General features: G+C 44.4%; 1 protein-coding gene and 1 long non-coding RNA gene across 4 annotated transcripts in view; one reads left to right on the top strand and one right to left on the bottom strand.

The window, feature by feature from the left end:
- The window catches only part of ME3 (malic enzyme 3), a 187,492-nt gene that overhangs the window by 79,828 nt on the left and 82,609 nt on the right, over positions 1 to 25,055 (top strand). For all 3 annotated transcript variants that reach the window (XM_072726141.1, XM_072726143.1, XM_072726142.1), the window contains exons 3-4: positions 3,671 to 3,804; positions 6,775 to 6,924. In XM_072726141.1, coding sequence (XP_072582242.1) covers positions 3,671 to 3,804; positions 6,775 to 6,924 — 284 coding nt within the window. The remainder of the gene's footprint in view (positions 1 to 3,670; positions 3,805 to 6,774; positions 6,925 to 25,055) is intronic.
- On the bottom strand, positions 9,072 to 13,381 carry LOC112932347 (uncharacterized). Its single transcript, XR_011995162.1, has 4 exons — positions 13,242 to 13,381; positions 10,305 to 10,449; positions 9,597 to 9,774; positions 9,072 to 9,280 (listed from the first exon to the last, which is right to left on the bottom strand). It is a non-coding gene; the product is annotated as an uncharacterized lncRNA (long non-coding RNA).

Raw genomic sequence — 25,055 nt, 5'->3', positions numbered from 1 at the left:
TCATTGTAGTTTTGATTTGCATTTTCCTGATGATTAATGCCGCTGACATTTTTTTTTCATGTGCTGTTGGCCATTTATAAATCTTCTTTGGAGAAATGTATATTCAAGTTATTTATTTGCCCATTTTTAAGTTGGGTTGCTTTCTGTTGATTGTTCTGTTGTAGAAATTATTTATAGATCACAGGTATTAGACGCCTTATGCTATTTCCAAATATTTCTCCCATTCTGTAGGTTGTCTGCTCACTTTCTTAATAGTGTCCTTTTTGCACAAAACTGTTTGAATGAAGTCGATTTACCTAATTTTCCCTTTGTTATTAGTGCTTATACATCTAAGAACTCATGGCTAACTCCAAGGTCATGAAGATTTACCTCTGTTTTCTTCCAAGAGTTTTATTATTTTAGCGCTTATATTTTAGGTTATTGATCCATTTTAATGCTCGTATTGGGTGTGAGGAGTCCAAGTTAATATTCTTTTGCAGGTGGAAATGCAGTTGTCCCAGCACCATCTCTTTAAGAGATTGTTCTTTCCCCAATTGAATGGACTTGGTGTCCATTTCTGAACTCTTGATTCTCTTTTGTCACTCTGTTTATCTGTCCTATGACAGTACCATACTGTTTTATTTTATTGGGAAAATACCATACTGTTTTGATTACTGTAGCTTGTGCTACATTTCAAAATCTTTTTTTAAAAAAGATTTTTAATCTTTGGTTGTTCAGGGCCCCTTGCTATTACATATGAATTTGAGGATTGGCTTTCCTATTTCTGCAGAAGAGGCCATTTGAATTTTGATAAGGATTGCATTGAGACTGTAGATCAAAGACTTCTTAAAACTCAACAATAAGAAAAACAAAAAATGGGCAAAAAATCTGAACAGATACCTCACTAAGAGATATACAGATGGAAAATAAGCATATGAAAAAATGTTCAACATCAACATGTCAAAAGGGAATTGCAAATTAAAACAATGATAATATGCCACTACATCTCTATTCCAGTGACCAAAATTTTAAAAACTGACACTACCAAATGCTAGAGACAGTATGGAGCAGTAGAAACTCATTCGCTGCTGGTGGGAATGCAAAATAGTGCAACCATTTTAGAAAACAGTTTGGCAGTTTCTTTAAAAGGCTAAACATAGTCCTACCATATGATCTAGCAATTGCACTCCTACATATTTACTCAACTGATTTGAAAACTTATGTCCACACAAAAACCTGTACATGAATATTTATAGCAACTTTATTTATATTCACCAAGAACTAGAAGCGATGAATAGATAATCAGAGAAACAAACTACAGTACAGCCAGACAGTGTAATGTCATCCCATGATGAAAAGTTATAGGGACACGTGGGTGGCTCTGTCGGTTAAGCACTAACCTAAGCCTTTGGCTCAGGTCACTATCCAATCACTGAGTTTTGGGCACCAGGCCTGGCTCCCTGCTCAGTGGGGAATCTGTTTCTCACTCTCCCTCTGCTCTTCCCATCACCCTGCTTATGTTCTCTCTCTCAAATAGATAAAATCTTTTTTTAAAAATGAGTTATAAAGCCACAGAAATGGATAGATGAACCTTATGTGCTTATGGCTAAGTGAAAGAAGCTAGTCTGAAAAGGCTACATACTCTGTGATTCTAATTGACATTCTGGAAAAGGCAAACCTGTACAGACAGTAAAAAAAAAAAAAAAAAAAGTAGTTGCCAGAGGTCCAGGGGAGGAAGGAAGAATAGATAAAGCACATGGGGTATTTAGAGCAGTGAGACTATTTTGTATGATACTGTAATTATGGATTTGTGATATTATGCCTTTGTCGAAACTCTTAGAACTTAACAAAGAATGGGTCTTAATGTATTCAGATTTTTTCAAATCATCTAATAGGTTGCTGGATCCCAGGAAGGAATGAAGATTGTGACACAAGACTGTAACTGTGTATTATAAACATATGATTCAATCTCAGTGAAGGAGGTGGAAGGAAAAGTGTTGACCTAAGTAACTCTAGAAATAAGTGGAGTTTGTAAAACTGAAGGCAAAAGGAATAGCTCATGAGCACTATACTCTGTGTATTGTTGTTTCCCATTGTGGCGTAAGTTAACAATTCTGATACTGCTATGTGTATATACTGAATCAAGTAAGTATACAGATGTCAGATGGCGGGAGCTAAATCTCTCATGGGTGGAGTGAGAACTTACAAATTAGCAAAGTGATGAGGCTAGAATGATCCATGTGGTAATAATGGATTAGAGACATTAGTATGAAGTTTTGTTTAGCTTAATATAGATTCATTTCCTTTCTCTTTCAGCTGAGAGGAATTAGAAACAATAAAACCCCAGTAGGAAGTGTCACATGTATTAAGAGCCCAGATCCTGGGTTCTAGTGTCATGCTTCAAAGAAGGAATCAGGCCTCATTGGAAAAAAAAAAAAGATTGATTCTAGGATTGGGGCAGGCACTATACAAGATGAGCCTGGAGAATCCTGTGCCAGAAAGTAAGAAGTAGATGAAAGAGAGAAAAAAAAGGAAGGGCAGAGAAGGGAAGGGCAGGGAAGGGCAGGGATGGGGAGGGAAGGGTAGGGGAGGGAGGAAAGGAGGGAAGGGGAAAGAAAGAAGGGAGGGGAGGAGGGAGGAAGGAATTAAGGGAATATGTCAAAGGGACATGGCAGCCAACTGAAAGAGTTCCCAGTGGCCAAAGCTGGAACAACTTGAGTAACAAAATAAATAAAGCAGTATTAGATTATAATCCAAATCTAAAATAAATACCAATAAGTCCATTCTAATATAAAGAAGTGATTGAATAAAAATATATGAGGGAGAAAAGATAAATCTCCCATGCAGAAGAATTCCAAAAAAGAAGTCACTTTACAATGGAAAACCCTGACAAGCACTACCCAGCCAGGTGATCCGGGTTATCTCAACAGTGATAAATCGTGTTGAGAGTGTGTATCTTGATCTGATGTGATCAAAATGGCACTTCACCCTAGAGTCTTCCTTCTAAAAACCCATAAACCCTACAGAGCCATGATTAAAATATGAGACAAATGCCAGTAGAAGGGCACTGTATAAAATACGTGACTGATACTCCTTAGAATTGTCACAATCATCAAAAATAAGGAAAGTCTGAGAAACTATCAGACAGAGGAGCCCAAGGAGACATGGTAACTAATTGTAATGTGGGATCATGCAGAAACAACAACAAAAAGGGCCTTAGGTAAAAACTAAGGAAGTCTGAATAAATCATGACATTTACTTAATAATCATGTGTCACTTTAAATTTGTTAGCTCTCACGAATGTGCCGAACCAATATAAGATATTAATAAGAGGGTAAATTATGTGAGGGGAGCTCACATAATTATGTTATGGGAGCTCTCTGTACTATCTTCTCATTTTTTCTATTAATCAAAAACTGTTCTAAAAAATAAAATATATTTTAAAAAGCAAAAACTAACACCAAAACCCTGACAATGTAGACATTTCCCCCATTTTTTCCAGGAAGAAGCTGAAGCTCAGGAGAGTCAAAGTAACTGGCACAGCTGTTATGGCAGAGGTGGGATTTGAATACAGAGCCCACTGTTGAATCAGTGACTTTTGCCCATCTGCTGATGGAACCTCTCTGTTTCTTAGTTTCTTAGTTTCACTCATATCCCTTCATGTGTGTGTGTTTCTTTCTTGTTCTCTCAGGGGATGGCCTTTACACTTGAAGAAAGGCTGCAGCTTGGAATCCATGGCCTGATCCCTCCCTGCTTCCTGAGCCAGGACGTCCAGCTTCTCCGGATCATGAGATACTATGAGCGGCAGCAGAGTGACCTGGACAAGTCAGTGCCTAAAGTCACCTCTCTCTACCCAAGCCCTGGTCTGAGCTGTTCCCTGTGGCACACAGGTTTTCTGGTACTCTCCAGAAGGAAAGGCTGAGATCCCTGAGAGATCCCAGCCCCAGCCCCGCCTTCCACACAGTGGTGGTCTCCCTGAGGGATAGGGCTTGTTATGACAGAGGCCTTCCCACTCAGAACTGGGAAGGGAGATGAACTTCTAACAGGTGGAATTTGGTTGGGCCCCTGGGAAGTGGTGGTATCCCAGTCAGCCCAGGAAGCTCTGATAGGGCTTCAGCAGACCATGGTGGGGTTCATGGAAGACATTTCACTCAGCGGGAAGAAGGGGAGCAGGCATGACAAATGTATCAAGAAAGTGGTACATGGCCCATGTCCCTGGAATAAGGGGAATGTTGGGGAGCAGAGCAGGCGATGCACAGTGATGCCTTGAAAAGGACCTAGGATGTCCTATGTTAGAGGTTTATGGGAACCGTTAATAACCCACCTGCCCCTCTGGGTTCTTCCAGTGGGGTTAATACATGAAGAACCAACTGAGGTATCACAGGGTCAGCTTTGTCAGTTTTACCAAAGAAGGTAATGACCTCCCGGGTCACATGGCTATGAATTGGTACAGCCAGGATTCGAACACAGATAATTGGCTCCAGAGTCTGCTTGTACCTGCTTTGCTGTGCCATAAGCTAAGAGGCATTGGAGCTTGGTGGCTACAAGACCAGACTCTAGTATTAGACTTAGTTCAAATCCTCATTCTACCACTTCATAGCAAAAATCACACAGCATCTCTAGGTCAGTCCTCATTTGCACCATAAGTATACCAGTGGTATCTAATTCATGTGCTTATGATGAGTTACAGTTAAATGCATTCGTATTATAACGTGCTCAGAACACTTATCTAGTAACTGTAACTTATAACAGCAGGCACTGTACGCAAGCTTGTAAAATAAGTATGGAACCTTGCTATGGGCTCCAGCAGAAATTTAGGGGGAGAATATAGGTTCCCTACATATCGATAGAGCTTAATGGCCAAGACTTGGGGTTATTGATGGTGTGGCTGCCCCCCTAGGGGCAGAGCTCAGCAGCACGTCTGGGTGATCCTGCACCCACCTTCCCGTGTGCTTCCCCCACAGTAGCCATTGCTTCCAAATGTGGTGGATAAGGAAACATCTGCTTACCCCCCGCTCACTCTATTCCTGAAGGGCTGAACTCTATGGATATCACTCCCATTAACTCTAAGGCCATATGCAGCCCTGGTCAAATATTCTCTCCCTCTTGTTTTTTCTGCTCATACTAGGTCTAGCTATGTCACCCTGAAGAGCAAACCAGAAAAGTACACAATGAATTCAACCAACAACATGACACATGCTCTAACTTTGAGCAACCTGAACTTCCCTCTTTTGTTAAATTTGCAAAGAATTAAAGTCTAATGTGAAATCCTCTTTCCTAAACATCAGAAGTCCCAAATCCTTACCCCTCTGTGTTTTGTTTTGCCTCTGTGTTTTGTTTTGCTTTTTTTTTTTTTTTTTTTTTTCAGCTAGATAGACCCTACTAATATGCCGGGGAAGACATGGCAGGGCCAGGGCAGCAGGGGACATGCCTAATCCTAGGAACCCCAGAGAGCTTACTCCTGAGGCTCTGCTGACTACTCTGACCCACTTATTCCCAGAATTCCTTATTCCAGCAGGTACTCAGGGAAATGCTAAGGAAGCTCCCCAGCTTCTTTTGGATAAGAGTAATGGTATACTGGTAAATGTTTACTAACTGGTTCTGGGGAACTGAGAGAGCCCTAATTTGAAGCATTTGCCAATTTCCATGATGTGAACACTCCCAACCATGACCAATTTTAAGTTACCAACTAGACGTCACTGAATGTAGAATTGAGAAGAGACGTGTATAAATGGCTACTGAGTAAGGAAAGCTCACGTTAGTAATGAGCTGAGATGCTGGCTATTCTAAGCAGAAATCCTCGCTTCCTTCTAAAACACTATTTTTCGTTCTGAACTACTGCCTTTGGGGAGGAAGAAGAGGCCCCAAGAAGTCTGACTTCCCCACTGTCACAAAGCTAGTAAACAGCAGAGCTGGGATTCGAACCCAGGACCCTGGTACCACACCCAGGGATCATTCCCCTATTGGAATACCTCTTCCACCCTATTCCTTGCCAGGGCTCAAGTGCCTCCAGGCTGTCCTAAACTGTTGTCCAGAAAGGGCATGATTATCGGTAGTCACCTATACCCCATCATGAATTTCAGCCCCTGGGTTTTTTTCTCTCAGAACTGTGAGGGGTTTTTTTTGCTTTATCAGGACTGTGAATGAAAGGGTCTTTTTCTGGCTTAGTGATTTTAGACTTCAGGGAATAGGTGAGAAAGAGAGTTTTTTTAGAGTATGCCCCCTGAGATCAAGCAGTACTCAGCCACTTATGAGCTTTGTTTCCAGTCCTGTGTGGTGGGAAAGTCCAATTCATATACCACTGGTGTGTTTGGGATTTTCCTTGACCCTACTCCACCCTAGCTTGTTATTATTCTGTTGTCATTCATCAATGTCCACACAGTCATAGCACAACTAACCATCTTGCACCATGGTTGAGATTCTAGAGTCAGATTGCTTAGGTTCAAATCCTTACTCTGCCTTGAGACCTCAGGTGAGTTATTTCATTTCTCTGTGCCTTTGTCTCTCCTTATCTTAAAATAGTCAGCATTTTAATACCTACTTCACAAGTCTTTGGGAGTTTTAAATGAGTTAATGTAAAATATTTAGAATAGTGCCTATACCATGAATAAGTAAGCACATAATATTCTCATTTCATAGAAAACAAGACCCATGCTTAGGGGAGATGGGGATTTGCCCATGAATGTGCCGTTGTAACCAGCCACACGGGAACCCTGGGTCTTTGCATCAAGGGCCCTCTGTGCTGCCACCTATGGTGCTCATGTGACCAGCTTGGTTCTTGTCTCCCTTTCCAAGGTACATCATTCTCATGACGCTCCAAGACCGGAATGAGAAGCTCTTCTACCGAGTGCTGACGTCAGATGTGGAGAAATTCATGCCCATCGTATACACTCCCACTGTGGGGCTGGCCTGTCAGCAGTATGGCCTGACCTTCCGCAGGCCCCGGTGAGCCGTCCTGGGGCATGGGCTCAGGGAGGGGCTGTCTCATAAAGGGGAATCAATTCTGTCTTCTGGCCTTGCTTAATGGGACTCTGGAGGCTCTTCCTGACTGAGCCAAAGGCTCGACAAGACATTTGATTTTAAGCACTTGCTCAGGAAATTACCCCATACACAGAGAAATGAGCCTAGAGAGTATCTAGCCAGGGATAGTGGAGCTCCTCCACCTCCAGATGATAAATGCCCAATATGTTGTTCAAAGTTGGCCTGAGAGGTATTTCAGATTGTTTTTCTCTCATTATCCACCTACCACCCACCCCCACCCCCGCTTTTCTGGTCATCTCTACAGTGCCGACAGCTCTCTTGCCAATTCAGGCCAATGAATAATGGAGTGTTGGATACCAAACACTGAATTCTTTTGCTGACTCAAAGAACCAGTATTCATTCCTTCATTTGGGCTTGACTCAGATTCCACTTAAAATGTCATTTTATTAGGCAAAAATCTGGCATTATGGTTTCTTTCAGAGCCAAAGAATTTGGGGCAGTTTTCTAAAAATATTGCTTTTTTTTTTTCATGATGTTCAGAACATATATATATTCAAAATATATAGAAAAGGAAAATGGGGGAGTATTTTTTAAAAATTCCTCAGTGTAAGGTGCCTGGTAATTATCAATACATATTTCTAGTGCTGACGATAAAAAAAGTTGCCTGAGTTTACTATATATAATGGAATCACTGTTTTGGTCTGTGTTAGAATATGTAAAGGTATAATGTACTGTGCAGAGATGCATAATTTATGTTTACATAAAATTTATAAATCTGTTTATAAATCATTTGGTATATGAGGAACGTGTAACCATAGATCTAGAACTTCTTTCGTTAATTTGGAAACACAGTCTTCCGGTTCTGAAGCCAGCACTTGGGGTGAGCCTGGCAGGCCAAGCACAGGGACTGACACTGGTTCTCTTCCTTTTCTCATCCTGCCATCACTCTTGGCCAAGGGCAATGTGTCAGATCGCATCTCCTGGGGGATGTGCAGCCGTGGAAGCCCACATGTCCTCATCACTCAGAATAGCCATGCTCCTGCAGTCCTACGGGGAGTGCTGCACCGAGGCCCCAGAGCATTCTGGTCTTCAACCTACCTCTTTCAATAGGAAAGAGACTCCTTTTCTCTTATTCTCATTCTAAAACCAGTCTGGGCAGAAACCTTGGAAGCTGACAGTACATTTCTAAAGGATGCAGGACTCAATTTACTTCCCAGTTCCTACTCAGAAAGGATCTTCCAGGCCCTCCTTCCTGCACAGTGCAGGTCAGCTCACTTCCCTCCTCCAAGGCCAACAGCAGATTCCAAGGCTTAAAGATACAAGCCCAGCACTTTGACAAAAGTAAGTGTGTCACCTCCCAGCTTCCTACTCAGAAATCCCATGCCCTAGCTACAGTGGTCTATTTCCCATGCCCAAAGATGCCTGGCATTCTGGCTCTCCATCCCTTCACATGTGGTCCTCTCTGCCTCCAAAATCTGCATAATCTCCTCTCCTCATTCTCTGTCCATTGGAATTGAGGCTAGCCTTCAAAGTCACCCAAGACTAGGCTTCTCTGCCTTCCCTCATCCAATTGGGCTGTACAGCTCACTCAGCAGCCCCCCTCAATTCATCACACATACTTCTAATCCATAGTTACACTTTTTGGGCTTCATGGTTTTAATTATTTGTATATCAGTCTCCTCTACCAGAACACACATTTCTTGAGGAGGCTGGATACATGTCAGATCCATTTGTGTGAACTAGACCAGTGCTTGGCAAGCACTTGAGACTCTAATGGGAAAATAGCACTGTATATGGACTAGAAAGAGCTAGGTCTTTGCAGTCAGCCCTGAGTTTTAGTTTCCTTGATGTTGGGTGCGTTCCTTATCCTCTCTCAGCCTTCATTTCCACATCTATGAAATGAAGATAATAATACTACCTACCTCACATAGTCATTGTGAGGGGAAAATGTGAGGTGGGGAGGTAAGGGACCTGGCATAAATGTGTCAATTTGCCTTCCATGACTGTTACAGGAAGAAGAAAGAATTGCTAAATGTTGAGTAATATTATACATACACGCTTTTAAAATTTTTACAAAGAAAATTGAATCATTGAACATTTAATGAACTCACATGTTTAGTAACTACAGACACAATTTGGCTCTTCCAGAACCCACTTGTTCCTCAAGTCCTTTAGCCATAGGCTTGCAGCTGAGATCCTGTGAAATGCAAGGCCATCCCGCTTCCAGGCTGTATGGGGGCCCTTCTCCACAGACTCCATGGGCTAGATTGTAGATTCCATTGTATTACTGTATTATTCCACCAGTAATAGGGTCAGGACCCTGCATATACAGAAGGCTAGTGAAGGTAAAATTTGCCTCCAGAACCCACTCCAGAATCCAGAGAACACACAAAATTGTACTTGAGTTAATGGACATTTATGGAACAGCTACTAGACAACAGCTGGGCATCATGTTACATGCTGTGAAATTACCCCCAAAGAACACAATATGGTTTTTGACCTCAAGGAAATCCCTAGCACAGTGAGAGGACAGGCAATAATTATGTAAGTTAAATATGATAAAAGTTTTAAAAAGTAAGAGATTTAATAGAGGCAAAGAAGTACAGGAGTTTATGGGAGAGACAAATTTATTTTACCTGGGGGCAGTAGGAATGCTTCACAGAAGAGATGATATTTGAGCTGGTCCTGGAAGACTGATTAGGTATTCCATGGGTAAAGAAGAAAGAATGGCCATTCCAGAAAAGGGCATGGTTTTATAGGCTTCATAGACACCTGTGTAGCCAGCTCACTTGGGTATCTCCCCATCTCCTGTGCCTGGCAAGGACCATAAGGGAAGGGGAGGTAGGCTTTACATCCATTGGCTTATAATGGATCCTCCCATGTCCTGTGAGGCTAGCAGCATCTCTGTTTCACAGATGGAGAAGCTAAGGTGGCCAGAGGAAATAAACTTGTCCAAGATCAGAATTGAGCAACTGATGAAGTTTGAATTCTGACCTTGAGAATCAGGAAAAGCCACATCAAAGATGTGACATTTGAGCTGAGCCATAAAAGACAAAAGCAAAGAATCAACACAAAAGTATTTGCTTACAGTGATCCAGACACACCCACCTCCCCCTTGCTAGAATATAAGGCCTCAGACCTCATGTGGATGAAACAGGAGAATAGAGAGATAGAAGAATTGGCCAGGGGCTCTGCCCAAAAAGAGGAAACTGCTTGGTGTCCTTCCCACCAGCCAAGGGGGTTGGAGTCATGGGGAGCCATGTCCTTTGGGGTCCAGGCCCCATTGGCAGTTCTCCAATGGGTCAGCAGTGGAGAAGGATGTGGTGGCTGAGTGGAAGACTCACATGGGTGGAAACAGGGCCCTGCCAAGGAGTAGAGCCCAGAGAACCAGGTCAGCCCTGAGTGGGTGCAGTTGGGGTGCTATAGAAGCTGGACACATAGTGTGGAAAATAAGCATGCCGTCATTCCAGCAGGAGACCTGCAGTTGACCTGGAGCAGGAGAAAAGGGTGATAATCAGGATGCTTAACTGTTTGCTAAAGGCCAAGTACTATCCTAAAATCTTTATATATATTAACTCATTTAATTATCACAATTCCCTAAAAGGTAGGTACTACTCTCATCACATCTACACATGGGAAAACAGAGACACAGAGAAATAGCTTGCCCAAAATCACTCAGCTCATAACCAGCAAAGCCAGCCAGCACTCAAACCCACACAGTCTGAACCAGAGTGTGGAAAGGTTCCACTGCACACACTGCCTGCTGCAGTTTGGGACTTTGGTGGACATTTGGGGCTGGGTGTCCTTGCAGCTCCAAGAATGCTTGATTCCCCAGGGCTCTTAACATGGGGATTGCTACATATCATTTCCCAAGCCTCTCCTGGGAGAGAATAATCCAGCCAGGTTCTGGGCCTGAGGCTGTGCGGGGCCGAGGCAGGCATGGGCAAACTGAACTGGGTTCTTAGATCCTTCCCTCACACTCTTGGTACGGACTTCCCGCATATGTTTTGCACAAACCCTTCTTCAGATGATTACCCAATTAAACTATTTGACATGTGTCATTCTGAGCTGTTGCTCCAGATTTCCATTTGGCTGCGTTCCAGGTGTCGATTCCACACCTGCCTTGCTCCTGAAGGAAGTGAGAGTTTGGTCTCCACCCTAGCCCTGAGCTTCGTCTGAGGCCTGGCTTGGAATGGTTTTATGGATTAGCATCTGAAGGCAGGACAGCCCCAAGGCCAAGAGGGAGAGAGCCAGCTCCTTCTCAGTTTCTGAAATGATAAACATTCCTGCTGGGTTCCCAGGAACAATGAAGTCTTCTGTGAAAGGGCCTGCTCCCCCCTCCGAATCTAATTAGGTCCAGCTGATGCTAAAATTGAACTTCCAACATGCTTGCAACTCTACATCACCTCACGACCTTGACGGAGATGCTAGACTATTCAGGGGCACCTGAGTATCTCTGGGCAGAAGGTTGTGGGCTCCGTGGAGCCTCCCCTGCCTCTTCCTGCCTCTCCCTTGGCACACCCTCTGCATGTGCCTCCATGGGCCATAGAGCCTGCATAGCCTGACTTGAAGGAATGGCCTTGAATGTTATTAACATATGACTCCGAAGAGATGCAAGCCCAGGGGATGGCCAGACAGGAGTCCAAAATGCAGCTCAGCAAAGGAGGGGCTGCAAGGGGAAAGCCATTATGGTGTAGACTGTTGTCCAGTGTGAGCAAATACCCTCCACGCACCTCCATCTTGACTAACCTTGTCTTCACCTTCATCCTCTTGGGCTCTGAGAGGATGCACATCCCCATAACCGTAACATTTCCCAACCTCTGTGTGAGGTCCCACCCATGTGCATGGTGAAGGCTGCGTTGCAGGGAGTGGAAGGAGCACAGACTCTGAAGCCAGGCAGACTTGGCCTTGCATCCCAGCTCCTGATGACTTCTGACGATCTGGCACTGCCTGTCTCCTCGTGTGTAAAATGGGAGTGATGCCCCTTCGTGTAGCTGCTTGTGAGGATTCAGTGAGATTCCACCTGCCCGAGCCACCCTCAGGCTCTGTCATCTGACTCTGAGTCACCCTCCCCAACAGTCTCAACTGTGAACTGGCTGAGGGCAGCTCTGTCCTCTGAAGGGCTGTCTTGCTCTGCTGTTGGACACAGTCCTGAAATGATCTGTACTTGTGCGTAACGGGCACACCTGTTAGCAGGTGCAGGTGAAGACCTAGAGGCTGCGGCGAGTAGGAGAGGGGAGGGGAGGGAGTGGGCCTTGGCTTCACTGGGCGGAGGTTCTGTGGAATACACCTGAAGTCAGGTTTGGATTTGGACAAGGTCAGTAGCCCTGGGCGTTGAGCCAGGCTGTTGTCCTCCTTATCTGCAAACAGGTGGGGTTCTGCACCCAGGCCAGTAGCATGTTTACAGGACAGTAACGGCTACCATTTATTGCATGCTGACGATGCTCATGGTGGGCCCAAGGTTAGGTACTTCAAGTGTTTTATCCCTGAGCCCTACACAACCCCCAAAGGGGCTCGTTACTTCGCTCATGTAAAAACTAAGGCTAACTTGTCTAAAACACCACAGCTGATCCAGAGCCAGTTTTCTGTGTTTCTCCTGCAATCACAGTGGAGCTACTTGTGGCCCTGGCAAACATGATACCTCAGAGGTAAAAATATTTGCATGCTTGCCTTCATGTAAGTTCCCTTGCATGACTGGCCTGCACACACAACAGACACACGCGCACACACACACTATATACCACGATGGGCAGAGCACCGGGGCTGGAGTGCAGAGGGGATGGGTCAGTTCTCCCATTAACCATGTGGCCTTGGAGCCCAGCTACTCCCCCTCTCCAAGCCTGGATCACAGGGACTGTCCATCTTGTGGGGATCAGATGAGCTAAATGTGTGGGAATGTGCTTTATCCATTGTCCAGTTCCTCACAAGCTTCCAGGGACATTACCTTTTTCATTGCTTCTTCTTCACCCCAGCTCCCCAAAAGGGGTGATCAAGGCTCATACTCACCTCCTTGGGCTTCCTACTTCCCCCTCACTATGTCACACTGTTGTCTCATTTTGTTTTTGAATCCCTGTATGCTTGTTTTTACATTGGAACCTTTTTATCTTCAGCCATCTCTACCACTTCCATCACCTCCAGCACACACACACACATACACAAGGGCCCCAGGGCATGTGCTCTGCTTCCCAGATGCCAGCTGAAGCCATTTCCAGCCATACACAGGACCAGTGGACACCAACATCTTGACTTAAAGCCACTCCGGAAAACAAAGACAGCCTTACCTCAGCAAATGTCAGAAGACCCTTGATACCCCGGGACAGCCTCTGAGCTGGCAGTTGATCAGGAGCAGACACATACACCCCCAGCACAACTGGAAGGCAGGCAGAAAGCAAGGATTAGCACCATCAGACTGGTTGCCTCCTCCCCATCCTTAGGGCACCAAATCCTGATTCCTTTGGCCGAGCTCACTTGACATCCAGTTACACCAGGTCTCTCTGCCAAGCTGTTTCAGCTGTGCTGCTGGAAAAGCTCCCTGGAGCAGAGCAAGCACAAGGTCTGCAGCTGGGTCTGCTTAGCTTCACATCCTGCAGCCTTGGTGAGGAGGAGTCGAGAGACGTGGTTTGGAGCCCTCACCCCCCACTTCCCGATGACCCTGTAGGCAAGTCACTTAGCTCCTTAGTCTCGAGTCAGAGTGTAGGGCTGGACTATATGGCTTCTGTGATCTCTTCCAGCTCTAACCACTTATGATCTAATAACCCAAACTCTATAACCAAGTGAGGAAGGAGATATTTAAATGAGCCACAGTCACATTATATAGCTGAGCCTGTTTCCCCGCTGGTAAAATTAAGAGGGTCAAGTTAGAGCCATAGTTCTCAGTGATAACTGTGCATTAAAAGCATGTGGGAGCTTTAAGTCAGAATCCCTGAGGCAGGTCCCAGGCAGCTTTCCTTTTCAAAAGTTTGCCTGGGATTCTCATGGGCAGCCAGGGCCACAAACCACTGAGCTGGGTGACCTCTACAGTTCTTCCAGCTTGGATCTTCTGTGACTTTTGGGGAGTCAACCAGCAGTCCCTATTTTCCAGGCCACCCTAGCCTGGCAGTATATTGAAGATTAAGGTCATGATAATATAATGGAACCTCCATCTCCAACTCAGCCTTCAGCTAGCCTAACTGTTGAACCTGCTGCCAGATTCCCTCATGTCTCATTCACGGGATCGGTGGAGGGGGAGGCAGGGAGGAGTCTCCTGTGTGCTTCCTTCCTCCTCCCTCTGTTTCCTCCTGAAGCCTCCCATCACTGCACAGCAGTCCTCCCTCTCCCAAACTGCACACTTCTCCAATATCAGTGGTTGATTAGACAGGAAAATGCATCAGACCAAAGATGATCAAGCATTTGACTGAGCACGTGACCAGCATGGCCTGGCTCAAAAGATGGGCTGGCCCAGTTGGAGTCCTTTTAGAGAATGTGAACAAGAAATGGGAAAAGGTACGTAGGGAGAATTTTGTGGTTAGGAAGAGAAATGAAGGCGAAAAAGATGCTATGGTGTAGACTTCAGAGTTGGGTTGTGGTAAACCAAAAGCAAATGCCAGCCATGAGGGAACAGAAGAGAAGGAAGTAAAGGAACAGATCTGTGGAGAGAGGAAAACAGGGCATGTGGGAGAGAGAGGAAGAAGTAGGCAGAGCCAGTGTTGGTCTCTAGCTTTCCACTCCAGCTCCTGTTCACAAATTTACCATAAATTTTTCCCCGATGGTAACTTAAGAAAACCTCCACCTTAGATCACGAGAGCCAGGCCAAAAGACTCTGTGGAATTGGATCCAATTAGTGCCCTGAAGCCCTTGTTAATTGGGTGGGTGGAGTGAACCACTTAAGGGAGGGTATCACAGATTTAGCATGCTTTAGAGTCACCCGAGGAGGCTCAGTAAAACACAGATTCAGGGGGACCCTGAGGCTGTGGGGGGCAGGGACCACACTTTGAAAACCACCGGATGAAAAGTTGGCAAAAAAAGTTGCTCACTGAAACCTGGTTGGAGACCATGTGAGGGAAGCAGAAAGAGTGGGTACTTCCAGGCGCTGCTGTGTGTTAGTCACGAAACCCGGGAGTCCTGAGATACAGGCTTTGGTCCCAGTTTTAGCAGTGTGACTGTCAGTACACTCTTCCCCCTTTCTGGACCTCAGTGTGCTCACCTATAAAACAAGAGAATTTTATTAGGTGATCTCAGAGACTCCTTTCAGATCCAACCCTTATAGTCTGTAAATTGTGAGCAGAACACTGTAGCTCTGCATCTGCCCCTAAGGTTTCTGGCATTGAAGGGAGGAAGATGTAAAAGTAGATGAAAACACATACTTTTCATTTTCTGACAAGAAAAGACTTGCAGGCTTATCTGCAGAAGTGTCATTTTGCTGAGAGCTCTGACTCACACATGGGCACCTTCCCAGGCAGACCAGCTGGGCAGCCCATGGTCTCTGTCGCAGGTTGTTCCTCGCTTGGGAATTGATGCTGGAAAAGATCTAAGGATGGTGGCACAAGGGATCCTCCCAGAGCACGAGGTTGTTCGGCTCTTATTTGACGCGAGGGTCACGTGGAGCAGGTTAGATTGTGTCTGGATCCCACATCACTGAAATACTCTGGAGCGGAGAGATACAGAGAAGGATCATTTACTCTTGTGTCTGAATCACACTGCTTTCAACCCCTGAAGATATGGGCTTTTTCTTTTTGTAGAGGAAGTTTGGAGATTGACATACAGAAAAGTGAGTTTGTTCTTAACAGTCTGGGACCCGCCTGGGACTTTAGCATCCCAAAGGAGCATCTGCTGTCTGGAGAGGACAGAGGAACCCCCACCCCACACCAGCCATCCAAGAGTTTGGGTGTAGCGAAGGTGGGAAAGGTTGAGCTGCCCCCTCACAAATGCAGAGATTGTATTTTTCTGCTCAAGCTGGAAGCAAATGAGCTTTATTAACTAGAACAGGATGTTCTGGGTTTGACTTCCTTTAGCCAAAGGCAGATTTCCCTGGCAATTTAAACAAACTGATTTTTGTTTCTTTTTTATGTGACTCTGTCCCTTTCCTCCTTTGTCCCTGGCAATCCCAGCCGTGGTGATCAAAAGGATAGGGGTGGGAGAACTTCCTTGCTGAGAAGGAAATACGTACATGCAGGCAGCAGTTGAGTATTCCTTTCCTCAAATAGCCTTGATCTCTCATTAACCTGTAAATTGCACGGCAGCTTGTGTTTGCTCACGCCAAGTTAATCCAAAAGGAGTGGCTTCTTAAGAGATGCTGTGAACAGTGCAAATATTTTGAAAGGTCCTGAACTAGAGGAAGAATAAAGGATCATTGTTGTAGAATTTCTTGAAGAAAGGTGAATTTCTGCTTTGCCAGAAAAGAACACCACCAGCTGGCAAATCCCTTAAAATCCACTATTATAGTCAGGTCCTTGGATTGGTTCATTGCACCCCCAGGAGTCCCCTCAGATTTTCCATAGGCCCTGGAGGGGTAACATTGAAAACTTCATCCATGAACTGGTTTCTTAAAGACCAATCTTAAACCAGAATTTCCTAAAACCATAGAGATTGCAGGCACCTCAGTGGCTCAGTGGGTTAAGTATCTCTTGGTTTCTGCTCAGGTCGTGATCTCAAGGTCCTGGAATCAAGCCCTACGTCAGGCTCTGTGCTCAGTGGGGAGTCTGCTTAAGGATTTCTCTCACCCTCTCACTCTGCCTCTACCCTTACTCTAGCATGCATTCACTCTCTCTCTCACAAATAAATTAATTTAAAAAAAAAAAAGAAAGAAAGGAAAACCTAGAGATTGGGAGTTAGGAAGGATAGGTTTTGTGTGAGTGGGAGAGGGTTGGGAAGGAATAGGTCAAAAAGATTCCATCTGGGATGCTGCAGAAGGAAACAAGGCTCCAGCAGGGTGCCCCAGTGTGGCCTCAACATTGTCCAGAGGTTACTGGAGGGCAACAAGTGAAAAAGCCAAAAGAAAAAAAATCAGTGTGAGTGGTGGAAGACAGACTTCTCCACCTTCACAGCACTATGAGCTTGTCTTCTGGACCACAAGCTTCAGGAGGGAAATTAACTGTGTTTGGTTTTTCTTTGTGTCTCCCATGACACTGAGCACAGTACCTTCAGGCACCTTCCGGAGAGAATACTTAAAGGCTGTCTTCTGATTAGGTTCAACAAACATTGATTAAACACCATCTTCAAAAAAATAAATAAATAAAATAAAAATAAAATAAAATAAACACCATTTTCATGGTTGACTACCATCAAATACATGCAGGATCCGAATGGGATAAGATAGTCTATTCAAGGTCTCTGACTCTGAGGAATTTACAGGCCAACTGAGAAAAAGAGCATCTCTGAAGAAATATTAGCCAGTTAGTAAAGTGCGGTGTGCATTGCCTACTTTACTTTGAAAGTGTGCAGGTAATTCATTGTGGTAAAAACTTCCTGATCTAAACCTTGAAAAAAGGATTTTGATCCCCATCAGGAAGTAGCCCAGCACAGTCCCTGACATACAGAGATTTAGTGGATGAGTTCCTAGCAGGAAGAACTGCATAAGCATGACATGTGGCTGGAATAAGCCAGAAATGAGACTCTTGGTGCTGGGAATACAGAAGACACTTTGGTTGCCCCATCCTCTCCTTAACAAAAACCCTGGTTGTCTTTTGTTTTGTTTTGGTTTTCAGTTATCTTTCTTTCCCCCAAATGGTCATGTGCTTTGAAGAAGTCTTGGTCTTTCCCAGCACCAAGCAGTGGGTCCTGACTAATCCCCACCAATCACAGTAGAGTCAGTGACAGTTCTGGCCCAAAGACATGTGAGGGTAGTCTGCTGAGGACTTCTAGTAAAATTTTTCTTGTCACAAGAGAGCTCCTTCTTCCCGGGACATTTTCATGTTTGTGTGGGATGCATGGAACTGTAATGATCATCGTACAGTCACAAAAAAAAAACAGCCCAGAGACCAGGCCAACAAAATGCCCCAAATGGTCATGTGGGGAAACTGTGTCCTTGGTGACACTGTTGAGCCACTAAATAAACGAATCCTGGAGTTGCCTTCCCCTGGACTTCTTGTTATGTGAAATGAATTTCCTTTTTCCAGTCAGTTGAGTCAGTTTTGTGTTGCCTGCAGCTGAAAGCAATGCCCCTTCCTGAGGGGATGCTTGAGTCACCTCTGTCCCATAGCAGCAGCTCAGGTCGGTTTAGTCAGCACTTCCGATGCACCAGGCGCTCTTCCAGGTGGTTTACCCATTGAGGGCCCACAATATCTCTCTGTGGTAAGTAATACTATTGGGCCCATTTTCATGAAAAGGGACACCGAGGCACCACATATGAAAGTAACCAAAAAAAGGTTACCCATCTAGTACACGGGAGAGCCACCCAGGCTCCAGAACATACACCTTCACTGCTGCCTGCACAACCTTCACAAGCCTCTTCACTCTGTGGACTGAGCACGTCCAGGATGGAGGGTTCATCACAGAGCAGAGGGTGTGAGGAATTCACTCCACTGATGCTGATGGGGTGGGGAAGGGAGGGCTGACATGAGGTGGAGTGCGGGCTCTCCATCTTATTAGTTGGAGATCACAGCATCCTGTTGAGTGGGGAAGGGTCACAAAAGGATTTCTCAAGAAGGGTAATTCTTGAGGACTAAAGAGGAAAGGCCACAGGGGACTATTGTATTTACTGAAATGCCAGGAGAGAAGAGCCAGAGAGGGTCCTAGACACGGAGATGAAGGTGAAAATCAAAGGCACTGAGGAAGAGGACCCTGCAGCATTCAGACCCTGGTGTGATGTGGAGGTGAAGGGAGAAGGACTGTCAGACCCGAAAGTGGCATGGCATGTTGACAGTCATGGAAAGTTGAGATGGGCTCCAGACATGCAACCTTGAGCTGGATCACCACCACCACCACTACCACTGCCTTTCATTGAGTGGCCAGGATGGTGATGATCATGGTACTTTTATTATCTCTGACTCTCACAACAGCCTTGAGAGATCAGAAAGCATGATCATGATTGTCCCCATGTCACAGAGGAGACATTCAGAGGTGATAGGGGCCTTGCCTAGAGCCATTGGGCTAGTGAGTGACAGAGTTCAAACCCAAGTCTGTCCTGTTCCAATGCCTCCCCCTCCTTTCTCATTGGAACTCTCTCTAGTCCTGCATCATCAAAACTCAGCATTTCTTTTTTTTTTTAACTCAGCATTTCTGAATCACTTGTTCACAAATATGTGCACCCCCTCACCCAAACAACATGGGCAAAGCAAGCACATTCCTTAGATTGAATGGTATTGGCAGCAGGTATCTGCAGGAGTCCACATGCATCAGCTGGGCTGGAGTCCCCTGGGGGAAGATGAGGTAAAGTGAGGCTGGGAACAGGGGTGCCATGTCAGGGTACCTTGTTAGAGCACATCAGGAAGAGAGCCAGGGCTTGCACCTTGGCAGGCCCTGCATACCTTTTAGGCATGTAGCAAGGACATACCGATCACCTCATGGCTCCTGTCACCATAAAACTCCCTTGAGTTGGTGTCGGGATATTAGATGGCCTCCAATTTTAGAAGCACCCTGCACAACCAACGCAGACATTACCCCTGTGGCCCATTCCCCAAAACTCCCAGATGGCACTCTACTCTGGGTTCCAAGATCAGTTGAGGCATTGGCCTCCTCAGAGGACTTTGAAAAGAATCCTCAGGTGGAGCCCTGTCTGTGAGGAGATAAAATTGATTAGCTCTGAAGATACCCTGGGCTCCATCTGCATGTCTGTAGGTTCACCTCCCTTTGCAGCACATGGTGACAGGATCCTGCAGCTGTAAATCAACCAGTTCAAAAGCCAAGAGGGGACATGACAGCCTGCCCACCAGGGGTACAAGTCAGTAGAAATAGTAGGACTGGAACTCCGGTCTCCCACCTCTTTACTCCTTTCCACTGTGTAGAGAGATAGATGTCTCCCCATCATTTGAATCAAGCTTAATTCACAATTATTACTTACATGTGTAAAGTAGTTTGAAGTTTTAGAATGAATACAAATATAGTCCTGTCAGCCGCTCTGTGAAACAGACCACACAGCCCCTTTCACTTGAGGAAATGGAGGATTCCTGAGGTTGACTCCCCTAGGCTGTACAAATAGTAAGAGGTAAAACTGAACTGTTTCTGTTTGCCATCCAGGACTCTTCCCACTACTGGACTATAAGCTTGTGATGGGCAGGAGCCATATTTATTTAGCTCACCATTGGACACCCAGCACTACCCAACACAGAGCCTGGCATATGGGCCTTGTTGGATAGAAGGAAGGTGTATTGAAGGATTAATAGTTAGAATAGGAGCATTGATAGAAAAAACTTGGAGTCTCATTTTCCTGAAAACTTCTTTTTTTTTCTTTAAAAAAAAAAAAAGATCTTATTTATTCATGAGAGGGAGCTCTAGGGAGCTTGGATACCCAGTCCCAGGATCACAACCCGAGCCAAAGGCAAATGCTCAACCACTGAGCCACCTAGGTGCCCCTTTCCTGTTGACTTCTAATAGAATCCTAGATGAGGGGCGCCTGGGTAGCTCAGTCAGTTAAGGATCCAACCCTTGGTTTTGGCTCAGGTCATGATCTCAGGGTGGTGGGATCGAACCCTGTGTCATCGGGCTCCATGCTCAGCTCAGAGTCTGCTTGTCTCCCTCTCCCTCTGCCCCCTGCCCCCCGTCAAGCATGCACACGTGCTCTCTCTCTTAAACAAATCTTTAAAAAAAATAAAGAATCCTAGATGAGTGAGATTCTGTTATTAGTAACTTCTTTATTACTTTTGTTTAAAATGCATAGCGTCTTAAATTTTTGTTAACATTAACGTAAAATATTATTTGATTCCTTTAAGAATCTTCAGCAGATAGACCGTCCAGGACGTGGGACAGAGTAGCGCTCAGTAAGTGCCAGGATAAGTGTTTCTGGAATTTAATAGAATGTAAAAGATAAGCTGGGGAGATGAAAGCAATTGCAGAGTTTCTATGTTACTAGGATAATTAAAGAATTGAATTTATCCCACCTTTGCAAAATAACTTTATCCACAAATCCAGGTTTATCAGTTGGGAAGAAATCAATAGCTAGAGTGGAATGCAATTATGACCTGCATTTCCAGAATCTTGGGTTTCAGAGGATTAATAACCGTGTCCAGTCCTCATTACGAACGAGATGCAGTAGGTTGTGCTTGCTGGCCAGGGCAGGGCGGGCCCTGCAGAAGCCAGTCAGTGCTTCTACAGCTTCTACAGCCAGCCAGTCAGTGCTTCTACAGCTTCTACAGCCAGGTAGGGGGTAGGGATGTTGGTGTCCGGTTGTCATGGTAACTTTTTTACTGACTGGAAGAATAGATGAAGCCAGAGTGAACTTCCTTTGATCAAATAGGGGTAGGAGTGGGAGTCACCAGTGGTGAGGAACAGAGAGACTTCTCTCTTTGTAGACAAAGGCAGTGCAGGAAATTTGAATTTGAGTAATAGTAGAACACACTCAGATAAGGTGCTAGCTAGAATAATTAAGATAAATATACAGTTAAATTATTCTGATTATCAGACTGGGAGGTAAAACCTCTTCCATAAAAGTCCACTTGTTACAAATCACAGCCTCCAATGTTCTTTTCCAAGACTGATTCACTGTGTCAGGAGTGGGACCCAAGATTTCCATCCTAAAACTGCCCACAGCTCGTTGTTCCCCCAGGAGGTATTATGTATTATGAACTACACTGGCATCACATGAGCCATGTTTTTATAAACTCTGCTCTGGGTAAACACAGCATCAGAGATCAAGCTGGAGCCGACTCAGCTCTTCTCACCTGATGGGAAAACTTAGGAAAAATCACTACCCCTTTCCACTTAGTCCTAGTTAAAACAAAAACAAAAACAAAAAACAAAAAACAAAAAAAAAAAACAATAATAAGCCACTTTAGTTAATACAGTGTACTTTCAATCTTACATTCTGCCAAATGCTTCATTAATTGACCGAAACCAGCAGTTTTTGCTTTGCCTGACGCCCTCAGCCCACGTCCCCCAGCCCCCTGCCTCTCCTTTAAAATCCAGCCACCGTGTCTTCTTCCCCTACCACCTCCTTCATCTCCGTCCTCCTTCCCTCACGGCAGAAGATTTTGCCCCTCCCTCTATCTGTGCACAGGGGCCTCTGCTAATACTTTGTTAATGAACTTACTACATTATGATCCAGTGGTTATTTACAAATCTGCTTTATCAGTCAGGAAGCCTATCAGACCAGGTGTCTTATTCATCTTTATATCTTTGTCCTTTACTTTCTAGTCACTCCTGGCATGGCAGTTCCCATATACTAGAATCAGTGAATGAGTATGAGCCCCATAAAGGCAGGAATGTTTGTCTATTCTGTCAACTGAAATAAATATCCCAAGCGCCTAGAACAGCACTTGTTGCATAGAAGGCTCTAATAAGTAATTGTTGAAATAGATCATGAATGAGTGCTTTACCTCATACAAGCCAATAGGGAAGAAAGACTGGAGCTACAGTGTTTTTCAGTGTAACAGTAAAGAATATCCACAGTGGCACCAATATTATCACAGCCTCTTGAACAGATTAAGATCTCCATTTGATATTTCTGTCATCTGATAGTTTGGGGTTAGCTGTACAGACCCAAGGTATTCCAATAGAGAAAAAGCAGTAAGACTGCAATAGTATAGCTCATATCTACATCAATCAGATCAAGTCAACTTTTCTTAGCCTTACTTATTACTTTTATAAAAAAAGATTTTATCTATTTATTCATGAGAGACACACAGAGAGAGGCAGAGACATAAGCAGAGGGAGAAGTAGGCTCCCTGCGGGGAACCTGATGTGGGACTCCATCCCAGGACCCGGGGATCACAACCTGAGCCAAAGGCAGATGCTCAACTCCTGAGCCACCCAGGTGCCCCTACTTATTACATTCTTCTACTAATAGTAAGCCTGGAAAGTGAAGGATTTTCCTGATAGTTTACGTGGATTAATAGAAAAAATAGCTTCCATCGAGCACTGACTAAATGGGCCAGGCATTGCATTGTTTTCCATATATGATTTCTTTTAATTGTCACATACAACTTTATTAGAAATGTTTCATTATCCCTATTTTACAGATGAGGAAACTGAGGCTCAAATGTACTCATTTGTCAAGGTCATTGACAAATGACTTGAGGTGGAAGTCTATGTCTCTCTGAGCCTTTGCTCTTGAGCTTCACAATAACACCAATGTTTTGAATTGAGTGGATCCAGGTGGGACTTACTTCTAACCAGAGAAGCACACATCTTTCCCCAGGCATTTCAGAGTAAATACTTTTTGTCCTTGAACATTCCTAATCTTGAGTTTTTTGAGACTTCTTCCTTTAAAGACATTTGTAGTTGGGAGGCTACCCTCTGTCAGAATGACAAGTGAAGTCAAATTCTCCCTGCCCCCCCCACTGCTCCTGATGAGTGGCCCTTCCAGGCATTTGATTCCAGGCACTTAACTGTCTCTTACATGTCCTTCCAGGGATCAGGGTCCCTGAGGTTTGTACATATGTTTTCCCGGTGAACTTTTGTCCTCTTTGAAAACTGCATTCTGTTCTCCTTTATTAAATTCCAGCTTTCATGACTAATATGCGCTGATAGCTCCAGAAATGTTTATATAATAAATTAAAGTGGGCAGAGTCTTCCGCTTACAAATTGCTTCAAGATAGGATGCAGATGCCTACCCATAGAATTGTCTCATAAATGCGAGCATAAAATGGATTCGAGCTTTTACAATTTCAGCTTGTCCTTGGCCTAGGGGCCTGTTATTTCAGTGAGTCTTGATAGAGTTCTGCGCTCCTAGCCCAGAGGCCACAGAAATTTATGACTCAGTGGGAAAAACTTTGTGTGACTACTCAAATCTGCTTTGGAAAAACAAACAGGATGTTTTTTGCCTTCCTATCTTGCACATACCTGAAAACAAGCAACACACTGGCAGGGCCTCTGAGTCACAATTTCAGAGCCTCTGGTTTGAGGATTATTTGCTTGGATAAATCAGAAGTTCATGTTAGAAGAGAGCCACCTTCCAAAAAACTTATTGCCCAGAGACCCAGATTAACTAGAGTTCCATTAGACGGCAGGAAGGTGTTTGTTTGTTTTGCAAAGTGGAGGCATGTGTGGGTCTGTGCCATGTTCACAACCATAAAAGAAAATGAAGAGTGTTAAGTGTGACTTCTCAGGAAAAAGGGGGCCTGAAGCCTCTCTGATTATTATTTTTGGAGGAGTAAATATTTCGGTAGAAAAAGAAACTCCTTTGTACCAACTCTGTCTGGGTTTTCTTGGCACATTTTAATATTTTCAAGTAACAGCTGAAACCACATTAACCTTCCCTGTTCTAATTGGAAGCATCTGTGAATTGTAAAATTAGAAATTTTTGATTCTGCACTGATTTGCTATTTGGACAGGGGTGTCCATTTCAGCTGAAATTTCCATCTATGGGACCTTTTTTTCCTCTCCTGATTTTAAACTCCAGTCAGCCAATGATGTGATGGAGACACAAGGCACTCTTCATCAGCTTTTCCATGTATGCGTGCTTTTTAAATGAAAACCACACTTTCTTCTTTGGCTATTTGTATACCTTATCAGGATCCTTTTGATTCAAAGGGAACAGATGGAGAAATTCCCCAACCCTTGGAATGCAACTCGAACAATTTTCTCCTGCCAAGAAGCATTCATAACCAATGACACCAGAGCAGTATCTGAGATTTGCAAATTCTGTAAAGAAAAAAATAGAGAAATAATTTAAAAGTTACTCCAATTTTTCTCTTTGCTAATAGATGCCTATATCCTAAAGGGCTTCATGTTTTACAAATATCTCCTAAAACTTCAATAAGAGACCTGAAGGTACAATGCCTTCTCACCTGCTTGCCTGTACTGCTTAGGCTAATTCCTGTCTCCATGATCTTACCTCATTTCATCCAGCCTCAGTATTCTCCAGTATAAATGGGAACCATACCTGCCTCCCAGATCTGTAGCTATGAGTAAATGGTGTAGTATTTGTAAAATGTTCCCAATGGGAGTGTGAGTCCATTCAGTCTGCTCTCACAAAATACCACAGACTGGGTGGCTGATAAACAACAGAAACTTATATCTCACCG

This window comes from Vulpes vulpes, chromosome 11, assembly GCF_048418805.1.
Source record: "Vulpes vulpes isolate BD-2025 chromosome 11, VulVul3, whole genome shotgun sequence".
Lineage (NCBI taxonomy): Eukaryota > Metazoa > Chordata > Mammalia > Carnivora > Canidae > Vulpes > Vulpes vulpes.
This window is presented reverse-complemented; position numbering and strand designations above follow the sequence as displayed.